At 37.6% G+C, this 13335-nt stretch overlaps 1 protein-coding gene across 1 annotated transcript; it reads left to right on the top strand.

Annotated features, from left to right (window-relative positions):
- The first annotated feature begins 585 nt into the window (after positions 1-585).
- LOC149940413 (uncharacterized) lies at positions 586-3458 on the top strand. Its single transcript, XM_090179242.1, has 3 exons — positions 586-600; positions 1917-2353; positions 2648-3458. The coding sequence occupies exons 1-3, from the start codon at positions 586-588 to the stop codon at positions 3456-3458; spliced, it is 1263 nt and encodes a 420-aa protein (XP_090035368.1).
- The last annotated feature ends 9877 nt before the right edge of the window (positions 3459-13335 follow it).

The raw sequence follows: 13335 nt of genomic DNA on the forward strand, positions 1-13335 counted from the left end.
GGCGAAACAGAATATCATAAAAAATTTTGCATTGGGTGATAGGAAATATAATATTTTGTTACTTATGCCTTTAGGTATTTAGTAACCCTGAGCATAAGCCAATGGAAAAGGCGAAAGAAAATTATATCAGCAATGCTAGTAGCACGTTTAGAAAGTTGGAGGCGAGAAAGTCACTGAAGAATTGTTTTAATATCATCCTACGATTGATGTGGCCAAGAAGTTAAAGCTATCCCATAACGCTATCTTTTCCCATTTTTTGCTGTAGTGTTATTTACCATTATTTAACAACTTTTCCCATTTTATATCAAGTTATTTACCATCTGTTAAATACCACGCTTTCATAGTCGATGGAAATTTACTCAAGCTAAAACGTTGATATTTGGTATATGATAAAAAGTTCCCTTTACTTAAAATTTTCAAACCTGGCGGTATTTGTTCGAATACTTCGGTTATTTTCGAAATCAAATTTGACAAATGATTTCTAAAAACCGAAATATTTTGTTTTTGACAAATAGCCAACATGGGCGCCAGCAGACACTCGTTTCGCTCGCTCGGCGGTCACACAGAACGGTTTGATAAATGATAATGAACGAGCTTTCCGTAAGTGATATAAGACACATTTGAAGTAAATACTCTACTGCAGTGTTTTCCCCAAAACGAAGAACGACAGTTCAAGTAATACGTTGGTGCGGACGGGCCGCGGTTCATTTTTCGGTATTAGCCTAGTCCCCTTTAATCGAAAACAAATTCGGGAAAACCTAGACCCAAGAAGGGGCAACGGGGCAACGGGGCATAGCTCATTGAATGGGGGAGCGGCAATTACTCCCACGCTGTGTCCGTACATGATACCAAAAATAAATGATAATTTTCTACTCGCCCTGCCCTACCTTGAAGAGTACTCGGCTACAGCCCATACTTGCTATCTCGTCGCCACTTTGGTGCCCCCAATTCGTACGCCACCATAGGGGGCCCCCAAAATAAAAAGTGCCAGGGCCTCACAATATGTAAAGACGGCCCTGGGTATTTCTGAGGTTTCCATTACCTTTTTCATTGGTGGATATACGTAGTGAAAAAACCCCAACACATCTAGTGACCACAGGGCAAAAGTATTTCAAAAGATTGAGCAATCGCCGAAAGTATTTTTAAACGCAGGACAATAGGCTTTAAGACTACGCATTTCAAACAACACCTGCAAGACGAAATGCTTTGCCAGACAGGTCTAATATCCGGTGACGTAAACAGAAAGACGCGAAGGAGTTCGAAGTTCAGAAGGGGGTCAAGAAGGGCCTTAGAACTTAGTACGGTCAAAGCTCTTGCGACACGGAAACCCTCCCCTTGCCTACGCCATCGTTTTTATCATAGCCATACTCCTTTTTGGTCAAATATTGGGGAAGAGCAGGGGGTTGAAATCGCGCATGCGCAAAATACACCCTTGTTTCGTGACCCTCCATCTTAGAAATCGCGGCCAGCAGTTTTCTATGGAGAAAATTTAGGTTTAACTTCAAAACAACAATACTTATTTTAAAGATGGTTTGGTGCAGTGTGGTAGGTTGCAAAAGTATTTACGGAACCCCAGAAATTAGGTTCCATCGAATTCCCAAAAAGAGAACGCGCCTCTGGGCTAGAATAATTAATAGAAAAAATTGGCATCCTACACCAACTTCGCGCATTTGTAGCAGACATTTTCACTCTGGGTTTCCAGGATGGGAGCCTGATGATCCGGACTGGATACCTTCACTAAATATACCATCAAGTAGAATAATACCAAAATCAAAAATCGAATTAGCAAAACAAAGGGCGGATAGAAACGAAAAAAGAAGAAAAAAAAAGGTTAGTAATGATATTGTAATATAACTTTATTAGAAGATCTAACCCTTGTCAGTCACCAAAATTTCTAATGATACTTTTTTTCCTAGGATGAATATTATGAAACATTTGTAAATACATTGACTCTTCAGCAACGACTTAATACTTCACTACAGTTCCATAGCTATACTTTTAGAGATATAAGCTTTGAAGATTTTAATATAGATGATAAATCTACAGAAATAGAAAACCTACGCATCTGTACGCAAGATAAAGTTGATACAACCGTTGAAATGTCAACACTCCAAGCTTCATCTGAAACATCCTTACAAGAGGAGTCTTTCCCAGTAAACTTTTCTACTACGGGAACTCAAACTGATTACATTGACCTAGAAGTTGAGAACAGGACTTTGCGAAAGGAAATAAAAGTACTGAAAGAAGAGATGAAGAAGAAAATATGGGGAGCAGATAAAATCAAAAACAATGATGACATGACAAGATTTTATACCGGATTACCATCTTTTGCTGTTTTTATGTGGCTTTTCTCGTAAGTCTTAAATTTTAATATTAATAATAAACAGAGTGGGAGGGTTGTGGCTAGCCCTGCCACAGCTAACTGCTAACGCCCCTACACTAACTATTGCTTAAAACCTCCGTAAGGTTTGATGGAAAGGAAAAACTGAAGTACTCGGGGGGGGAAAACCCCTTTAACAGATGGGGTGAGATTTTGCAAGCTCTACGCAGGAGTGGTTCCCAGGTTTTCACCCAGTGCCACAAGCTGGGATCGAACCCGGGCTAAATCATAAATTAATTTCAGAATACTTATATCTGTAAATTTAAGATTTTTACAGCCAAAAGCAGAACGGATGACATATTGGGGCACAAAGACTGGTCACTCAACTCAGAAAAGGAGAAAATTACCTCTAATAGATCAATTTCTTGCTGTAATGATGCGTTTGAAAGTTGGACTTTTTCATCAAGACATTGCTGACCGGTTCGAAATTTCAATTACAACGTTTTCCCATATATTTGCTACTTGGATAAAGTTAATGAAGTTGGAATTATGTGAACTCTTCCCTTTCCCGACAAGAGCTTTGGTTGACAAATACATGCCCCAGTGTTTCTTGAAATATCCAAATACCAGAATAATCATAGACTGTTCAGAAATATTTTTAGAACGACCAAAATCTTTAGAAACCCAAAATCAAACCTTTTCTAGTTATAAAAGCCATAACACTTTGAAATATTTAGTTGGAATTACTCCTGGAGGTGTGATATCTTTCGTATCTGAAGCCTGGGGTGGCAGAGTGTCCGACAAAATTATAACGAAAGAATCAAACCTTATATTGCTATTAGATGAGGGTGACAATGTTATGGCTGACAAAGGCTTTTTGATTGAAGACCTTCTGAAAGAAAAAAAGTGTGGATTAAATATACCACCTTTCCTCAAAGATAAGTCTCAATTTTCTGAAAGCGAAGTTATTGAAACTAGAAGAATTGCTGAAATAAGAATTCACGTTGAAAGGGCTATTGCAAGGATTAAAAAATTTCATATATTTGATGGAACTATGCCTATAACATTGGCGAAATTGTCAAATGATATTTTTTCTGTGTGTTCGTACTTAACAAACATTTATGAACCACTTGTTTAAATATTCTAAATGACTTTATTCATAAAGACTAGTTTTAGGCAGTGTTGGGCATTTTTTGAGCGGTATTTGAGCACTAATGTAAAAAGGCATTAATGCCTTTTTTACATTAGCGCTCAAATGCCGCTCAAAAATGCCCAACACCAGTTTTACGAACATTTCTTAATGCATTTTCCAAACTTGTTTAAATTTTTTATCTTTTCAACTCTTCATGAATAAAATATAATTTTAAAACTAATTAATTTCATAATTCATTTATGAGAAAAGGAACTATGTACTTGGTATAAAAGTGCAAAATTTTAGGTAAAAGTTTCGTTTCCCAAAATAGTTTGTCAAATAATATTCTTTCTTTAAAAAGTCCATCTTCCAAAGACTCATTGTAAAGCACAAAATCGGCCCATTCTATATTTTTAACTGCCATTTCACCCTGTACTTGAGCATAATATGACGATTTTCTATCCAACATTATTTCTCCATTTACTTTCTTGAGGCAAAATGATGGAAAGCTGTCAACTATCATTGATATTTTCATTTTTGAAATATCCGTGCCCTTTACCGAGCTTGGTGCCTTGATTTCCAAGACTCCCTTTGAAGTTACATCAGGATCTGTTACAATTCCATCACCGCTTGCCCCAATGAATGAGTATTCTGACATTAAAGATAGTCCACTTGCTTCCACAGTAAAATTAAATTTCTTTTCATATGCAGCCCTCGCTATGGGCTCCAATATTCTACCTCTTAATATTGAAGGAGGCAATCTGGCATAACTATAAGAGTTAAAAAGAAAAAAACTAGACTATTTTAATACAAATCTACCATACAAGTATCAGCAAATGGCCAGACAGAGATAGAAGTAAACCGAATAATCTTTGGATTAAATAATACATACCGGTCTAATTTTGATGGGTTTAAGATGGAATCGACTAGTGACGTAGGAAATTTCTTTTCTCGGCAAGCTAATATTTGTCCAAATATAGAACTAGTAATCCTCCCACGCCTTAAAGATTTCCACAAGTTGTTGCTTGACTGCTCTTTAGTTGCATTTTCAATCAAATCTACCAGTTCTTGACTTATGACCTGATTTCTTACAAAAAGGTCTCGAACATTTTCTTTTATGTCTCGATATATAAAAGCTAGAATTCAGAATTGGTTAAACTAACGTCAGTTCAAATGCAGGTTATCTAAAGCACTAAATAGTTAACTTACTAGGATTATAAACATATTGATTTAGGTGGTCAATTAGAAGTTGGCTTGTGTTTTGAACTTCATCTTGTTGAACTGTGGTTTCTACTTACACTTCTAGACTCGCATTTGGTGTATCGATTTCCGAGTCATCAAAATTCCAAAAGTGCATGGCTCCTGTCTTAGGATAAATTTTCTGAAGTTCCAAAATATGTTGTTTTAATCGCTGTGGATCACTGATTCGGTCGTCAGGATGTCTTGGGTCAAATGTTGAATAAGTTTATTTTTCAATTGCACTTTGTGGTTTTTGGTCTTTCTCGGAGTAGAGTTTTGGCTTGTTGAAACTTATCTCATTCAAGGGTTTACAAACTATTTTTCTAGTCTTGGGTGCATTCCAAGAACATGGTTTAGAAGTGCACGCAACTTCAAAGTCATCATCTTCCATTTTGGAATAGCTTTTCAGATATAATAGTAAGGCACCAACATGACTGCATGATCCCGATTTCCTTTTATATAAGTAATATAATAATTATTAGAAAACTAAATGAGACTCAGATAATTTTTTAAAACGTAAATGCAAATAATTATACCCAATCACACATTCACAACCCCCGCCACAAATTGTTCGATCTAAAGAATCTAGAACAACGACGACCCTATAGCTATCTGACTTCATAGAAGGATAGCATCTTGATTTAACGTACAAAAATTGCTCATAAACCTATTTTATAAAAAAAAAATATAACTTTTATCAGTCTACCAAGTTTAAGAAATCAGTAAGACTATAACTTACGAGACTAGATTCTAACCCTCCGATAATGTCTTTTGCTTGATGATGGGCCACCGCTTTCTCAAAACCTTTGAAATCTTTTTTGCTAGTGTTGTCAATTACAGATTTTTGTTGTACCATATAAACGTAAATTTCAGTAGATGAAATAACTGGAATAATAGAAGGATGAGGACGTGACTTCCAGTTTAAAATCTGGTCTGCCTGGGGAGCATCTTTACCACATAAATCTGTTAATCAGAAAGAAAAGAAAATTATAAATTATTCAGTTAATCAATCAATAATTATTAATTACATTTAACTTACCTTGAAACCATTTGTGTATTCCATTACCTAACAAAAGTTCTGACTTTTTCTTTTTTGGAGGTTTTGCTATAGGAGTGGAACCCTTCCTTTTGCAGAAGCAGTCTATTGTTTTATCACCCATGCAATTATCACAGCTTTAAAAAAACTTTATTGTCTCCTCTAGTTTTTCTAATATATTGCCTTCCTTAACTTGTTTACTAATGTTACTGCTATCCTCCGAATCCGACCTTATTTTAAAGCACACATTTTCACCAAGTGTTAAGTTTTCTAGGCTATCGAAGCTCGACAAAAGGTTCCCGCTTGATTCGTTCTCCCGTGTTTTTTTCAATATTTCGTCAATATAATCGCTTTTTTTCCATTTAGTTTTAAATTTAATTCCCATATTCGTGCTTAAAAATTTCAATTTCTTAATATTTAACTTAACCAAATCCCCGTTGTTATCCATGGTAGACTGGTAGTCGTCTGCTTCTACGAAACATTTCTCATGGTGAGCATGCGTGAAAAATAAACCAAAAAGGTGTATTGACTAAAACAATAAAGATCAATTGTTGTTCAAATACGTTGAACCTTATTTTGTTTATTTGGTTTGTGCGCTAAACAATCAACTAACTAAAATATACCACATTTCAACAACTCTTTTTGATGCTTTTTAATGAATGATAAATGTGAATTAAATTGATTTGTAAGCTTAACAACAAGTCTAGTTACTAAGTGTATGATGTGCTTAAGCTATTTCAATGTAAAAATAAAACTTGGCACAAATTCTAAAGTAAACCCATAATTTCAACATTTGCCCCCTGACTAAATGGATGTCAGTAGACATACAATTTGATAGTAACCTTAGATAATACATTAAAAAATTAATTTTTCTTAGAGGGTCCGAGCTTTGCAGGCCCGTAGCCAGGATTTTTCAGTTGAGGCCAGACTTGGAAATAGTGATAATTTTCACGGGGGCCCGACGGTCTCCCGCCTCCCCCCCCTGAAGTTTATTTTTATTGAGGGCCACTAGCTTAGGGGGGTTGAAATGGGGGAAACATTTTAAAACTAGGAAGGGAAAATACTATAATAAAAATTGTTTACGTTACTTACCCAAACATGTATTGACTTTAGAACGTTAACTTTAACACTAAATTTCGCTCTCGACTAGGGTAGGAAAACAACGTTTCTGAGACGGCGTAAAAAGAATTTTTCCGAAATTTTTTTAAAGATATTTTTATTAAATTTGGAGGCCCCGATGGCCCGCAAACCCCGTTCTAATGATTTATTTTAAGGGCCCCTGATTTTTTTAAGAGCCATTGGCCCCAGGACTATTCCAAGTCTGGTTGAAGCGGACCGCCAAATTCGTAACTCTGCGCCCTTTTAAATCCATTTCTATTGAATTAAGAATAATACTGCTAGAATGATAACTTCCAACAGCCTTCCGCGAAACAAGTTTTTCAAAATTGAGAAATCAATCATCAGTTGGCGGCGTAATCCGCTGTTAGCGGCGGGAACTATATCCTATACAATTTTCATAATAGTACTAATGTACACTCTGTTCAAAAAGTCTTGACGCGTTGTATTTTTGACGAATTATTGAAAATATTGTAATTTCTAGAAATCATAGAAAAATGGTGTTTATTGTTTCAAAAAGAGAAAATCGAGGCCTACAAAGTGAGTATTTTCGTTTTCTGTAAAATGCACGTTTGGAACTATTTTCGTCTACTGATCGATATGTGGGGTGGCGGAGTGGTTAGCACTTTCGCCTCGCACCAAGAGGAGCCGTTTTCGATCCCAGCTTGTGGCACTGGGTGAAAACTCGGAACAACTCCTTCTCCGTTGAGTTTGCCAGTTCTTTCCCCACTGGTTTAAGGGGTTTTTCCCAGAGCTCTTCAGTTTGCCCTTCCATAAAAACTTGTTGAGGTTAACGGTAATAGTTAGTAAAGGGTGCTGTTGGCTCGCGTGGCATGAGGGCTTTCCACCACCCTCCTACGCATTGTAACCCGGCCACTTGAATTAAAGGCTTCAAAAAGTCGCTTGATGACTTAGGCCTAAGGTGGTGCCTTGGGTATTAGCTTTGCTGATAACAACTATTTTGCAATGCATCACATTTTTATTGCGATTTTCATATTGCTTGGGGTAAAAGTGTTGGAATATTTGATTTTGGATCAATATTTTAAAAAATACAGCCATAAGAAAATTCCACAGATATTCGGAATTAAAATTTTGTTTTTGAGATACACAAATATCGGTGTCGACCCGAGGCCTTAGACACCAGCACACACACAATAACTGATTAATCAGGGTGAGATATCTGTAACGGCGACGCCAACGGGGGGATACGTGGGGACAGGGGTCGGGACACCCATGGCGTAAGGATCCCGACCACCCGTTGGGGGATTTGTAGTCGTCCTCACACGGCCTTCCACAAACTCTGCCTCCAGGACGCCTGTGATTAAAGGAGTGAGCCACTACTCCCGGCACATTCGGAATTAACTAGTTAACGAAATTAAGATAATCGGCATATTTTTATAATTGGTTACAAATGCGACGTAATAGTTTTCTTTTCACAACCCATAAATGTTAAAACCTCTAACCTTTGATATCAAATTTATTTTTGTAGCAGTCTATGATGCAGCAGATAACTATTATGGAACTATAAACTATAGCGCTAATTCTTTAGTAAATCCAGTATTTTGTTGAAATAAAAGTGCGTAGAAATGCAATTTTCTTACGGATATTGTCGGAAGATGGGTCTACGTTCTCTGATAATATAATTAACATTAATTCAATGTGGAAATTGTATGGGAGAAGGCAGACGGGGTTACCATAAGACTATGAGGTCCTCCAAAATTTTGAGACGAACAATAATTATTTGTAAACGAGAATAGGCCGTTGAATTATAGGCAAGGTCTACGCTTTGTGGCTATCTTGTGAGATAAAACAGAATAAATTTTGATCCGCGGAGGGAGTGGAGGCTTTTCTTCTGACTGCTAAAAAACGGTGCAACGTTCGGTGGTATAGGCAATGCCTGACTCAATAAGTTTCAGTTTTTCAGCACTAGAGGGATTCTTATGGTCAAATATGGTGGAGTGTAGGTAGTCAGATGCCGGTCGTTAAACTGCCGTTTGTTTTAATCGATTGGAAATTATAAAAATGGTCGTCAAAATTTACTAGAAGAGAAGGGTTAGAAAGTTAAAGCTTATATAGCAAATTGAAAAATAAATGTAGTTATGTATTGTTTTAACCAGTGACACAGATAATGACATACAATGACGGCTCTGGTGTAATTTATAGAAACTTAGCGACAGTTAATAAAAAAGGATTCTCGGAAATCGTCTAGGATTGTCGACTGCGCACTTTAAAGCTACGTTTAGGGTCCTACCGGTTTCTAGGGCGATGAATAGGGGTGTCGCTTGTTCGGTCACATTCTAGCGCTAAGTTCAAATGTATCGTACTCCATATTTTATTATGTCGAATGAAACTAATTGGCGTAGAGTAAGACGAAACAAGCGATATCCCTAGCGACGGTAATAATAACAATCAGCTAGGCCGAGGGGCTAACCACTCTTAGAAAGTCTGTACACCGGATTACGCTTAGATTAGCACTGCCAAAGGCAGGGACTTCAAAGATTACGCGTAGTCCCATTAGTACAGTCAAAGGTACGGCTCTGTACACCGATTACGCGGAGTGATCAGCCCCTCGAGCTAGGCTAATACCCAAGGCTCCACCATAGGCCTTAGTAATCAAGCGACTTTTAAAGCCATTAATTCAGGTGGCCGCGTTACAATGCGTAGGAGGGTGTTGGCAACACCTTAACGCCATGCAAACCAACAGCTCCCTACACTAATTATTACCGTTTACCTCCACAAGTATTTATGGAAGGGGACACTGAAGAACTCTGGGGAAAACCCCTTAAACCAGTGGGGAGAGAACTTGCAAACTCAACGCAAAAGGAAAAGTGCCACAAGCTGGGATCGAACCCGGCTCCTCCTGCTGCGAGGCTAAAGTGCTAACCACTCCGCCACACCACGATAACGCTGAACGCTGGTAGAGGAGGAGCGCTGATGACCTCACTATCTGTCTCCTACCGTCAGGCTCCCCGCCAGCAATAGGCACAAGTAGGCACGTGCCTACGTTGAAAAAGTGTAGGCCTACTTTGGGGGCCTCTAAATTTTTGAAACGGTGCCTATTATAACCCTCAATATTTTTAGTTACTAGTTTGTAAAATAAGATTTGATATTTCCATTTTTAGCCTACTGAGAGTAATATAACAGATTGGAAACGAAGAAAATCGAAAGTTAATTTTATCGAAATGTACTATAATTAGAGTACGGTTGGCAACGTTGTCCGTGATTATAGATTTTCCCCTTGAAAAAACTTTTTCTTTTGAATTGACTGATAAGAGATGGTGACGCCGGGAGGGGTTATACGTCATGCTAGGCCGCAAAGTGCAGGGACACCTGTCTTTTTGCCTCGGTGTCAGTGAGAAGCTACAATACACACAACAAAGACATTTAGTTTCTTGGAATTTGACGACGTCAGTGAAGAGGACCGAAGGGGGGGATTGCCAAAACTGGATTTCTCTCTTTCTCGTCGCAGCAGAGGTAAAGCCCAAGCCTATTGCTTTAATAGGAAGGGGTTATTCTTTCAAATATTGAGGAATTTGGGTTTCCCCTTTTTCCCTCTTTTGCGAAGTCACGTGATTTCAGTGACCATCGAACGGGGTCCGTCAGTGATTAGGGCCTCGCGTTTCGTCAATCGTCATTTCGTTTTCATCTCCTGAGCAAGATATTGGATATGTTTTAGAATTAAATATATTTCTAAAATAATTTCCATCAATTTTTTCTCACCTTTTATATATTTTAAAACCCTTTCCTTAAATTTGAGCCTTGAAACTGTAACAGTAAACTGAGAAAATTTTCAATTGTAAAGGAGTACGCGTGTTTAGTTCAGAATTATGCATTTTCTAATGGAAATATTTAAAATCGGCCACCGTGGGTATAAAATAGGACTGTGGGATAAAAAATTCGAAAGAAAAAGACATACTACCAAGGTTTCTTAAAAAACCTTGATACTACGAGCTGAGTTATGTTGCTTGATAAGGCACCATATTTTTGAAACGCTTATTTCTGGCATTGATTTTCAATGCTATAGATGCAGTACTTCCATATTCAGGGAATTTTTACTTTTTCAACCTTTAAAAACGCTAAAAGGAAATAATGCCATTTAAGAGGAAAAATGGGAAAAACGATGGAAATTTAATAACTGGTCATTATAAAAGTAATGAAAGTCACGAATGACGATCTAAATATCTTAAGCAACTATTGAGGATATGTTTATGCAAAATTATTCAAATTTAAGTAATTTTGTAATAAATAAAACCTTAAATTTGGATTCATTTTCAGAATTAATCTAAATATCTATACAGGGTGTCTCAATTTGCTCGATCAGGCCATTTTTCTCAAAATGTATTTATGCTAGGGTTCTGAAAAATCGAACGATTTTGTGCCGTTTTGGAAAATTTATTTTTTCACCGGTAGGTGTCACGCAAAATGTTTCAATATAAAAAATGTAGGGCATAGTCGAAAGTGTAAAAAAAAAAAAGACTTATTTTTCACTGAGTTTGGAGGTCGGGGAAAAAAAACAAGTTGTACTAGCAGGCAATAACCTTTAACGTAAACAATCGTACATAATCACAACACACATGTACATTTATTTTAGGAAACTTATGCTTTCAGATATGTAGTTAATAATCAGATCTGCAAAAAGTTATTGTTTAAGAAAAGTATTACGTTCAACACCTAATTAGACAAAGTAGACAAACACCGCATCTTCCATTTCAACGTGGTTACGAGTAAGATCATCAAACAAAGATTTGTAGACCAAAAAGTACGCTTATTTTTCTTTTGTTGTTTTTAACGTGAAATATCAATTATCCGAGTAGTATTTAAAGCGTTTACATTTCAAAGTTAAAACATTATCTCAGCTTGGCCGATTGTTGTCCAGTATGCCTCTTAACACTCGAGATCAGCGCGCTCATATGCTAGAATTGTTTTACGGAGAAGGTCGTCGTAATGCTAATCTAGTAAGTCAGTTATTTAGACGAAGATTTCCCAATTGCAGACCAAGTCATACGACGGTTCTTAGAGTGGTCCGCGACTTCGACAACTGGGGTAATATCAATCTGAGGTTTCGTGGTCGTGGTCTCCAGGAGATCAACATGGAAAACACCAGACTTGCCTACTTCGTCGCCTATCCTCGAGCGAGCGTCAGGACTGCCAGCTTTGACTTACGGTTGGATCGAAACTACGTTTGGAGAACACTCAAAAACACACCATTTTCATCCTTATCGAGCGACACTTCACCAAGGACTGCATGACGGTGATAGACAGCGCCGACTCGACTTCTGCAAATGGTTTTGCCTCATGGCTGACGCACACCAGGATTTTCACGGTCAACTACTGATGTCCGACGAATGTTCATTCGGAAGAGATGGGCCTTTCAACCGTCAAAACCAACATATGTGGGACTACGAGAATCCACACTGGGGATTTCCTCACCGCCACCAAGTGCAGTTTCGCTTAAATGTGTGGGCTGGTCTGTTAGGTGACAGAATTATTGGCCCGTTCTTCCTGCCAAATCGTCTGAACGGTCAAAACTACTTGGAGTTCCTTCAAAATGAAATATCCAACGTGTTGGACGACATTCCTCTGGCCGAGTACAGACGCATCTGGTTCCAGCAAGATGGGGCGCCACCTCACCAATATCGTGACGTGGTTGCATGTCTAAACGACGAGTTTCCTGGAAGATGGATCGGAAGAACTGGTCCTGTTCGTTGGTATGCAAGATCCCCTGATCTAACACCACTCGACTTTTTTCTTTGGGGATTCGTAAAGGACTACGTATACCAAACACCTGTGACGAGCGTTGAAGATTTACGACAAAGAATCATCGAAGCATGTCGCCGGGTGACTCCAGAAATGGTTCGGGAAGCATTTCGCAATATGCAACATCGTGCATATTTGTGCATTGCATCAGAAGGTGGCATTTTTTAAACATTTTGTAGAAGTCATTAAAAAACATTTGTCACTTGGGCTAATTATTATTTGTTTATTTTAGTTAATTTAGTAACCAAAGCCTTCCATACCTAACAAATAAACCCTGAAAATTTCAGAACCCTAGCATAAATACATTTTGAGAAAAATGGCCTGATCGAGCAAATTGAAACACCCTGTATAAATTAGTATTAAGAGAGAGGGATACAAAATGGAAATTTCTAGGTCAAAAACGCGAAAAACGGGAATTTTCATTTAATGAAATTATCGCAAGAGGAAAATTTTTGATATCAGATGTGGAAGCCCTGTATAGGCGTCTGCTATGCTGTCGTAACTGGATTCTGTAGTTTGAAACATCTGCAGTTTTGTGTTTCAAACTACTACTCGCAAAATATTATAACCTTAATAAATATACTGTTTTATATGTTAAATTAAAATTTTGTATAAATACATATGAAATTAAACGGTCAAAGGAGTTTGCAACTTTCTATGTAAGCTAATTCTCTTAATGAATTTAATGAATTTATAAAACAGACATTGTTACCCCTGTGGAGCCATATGGCGAGA

Source organism: Leiobunum rupestre, chromosome 6 (assembly GCF_980474605.1).
Source record: "Leiobunum rupestre chromosome 6, qqLeiRupe1.1.hap1, whole genome shotgun sequence".
Lineage (NCBI taxonomy): Eukaryota > Metazoa > Arthropoda > Arachnida > Opiliones > Sclerosomatidae > Leiobunum > Leiobunum rupestre.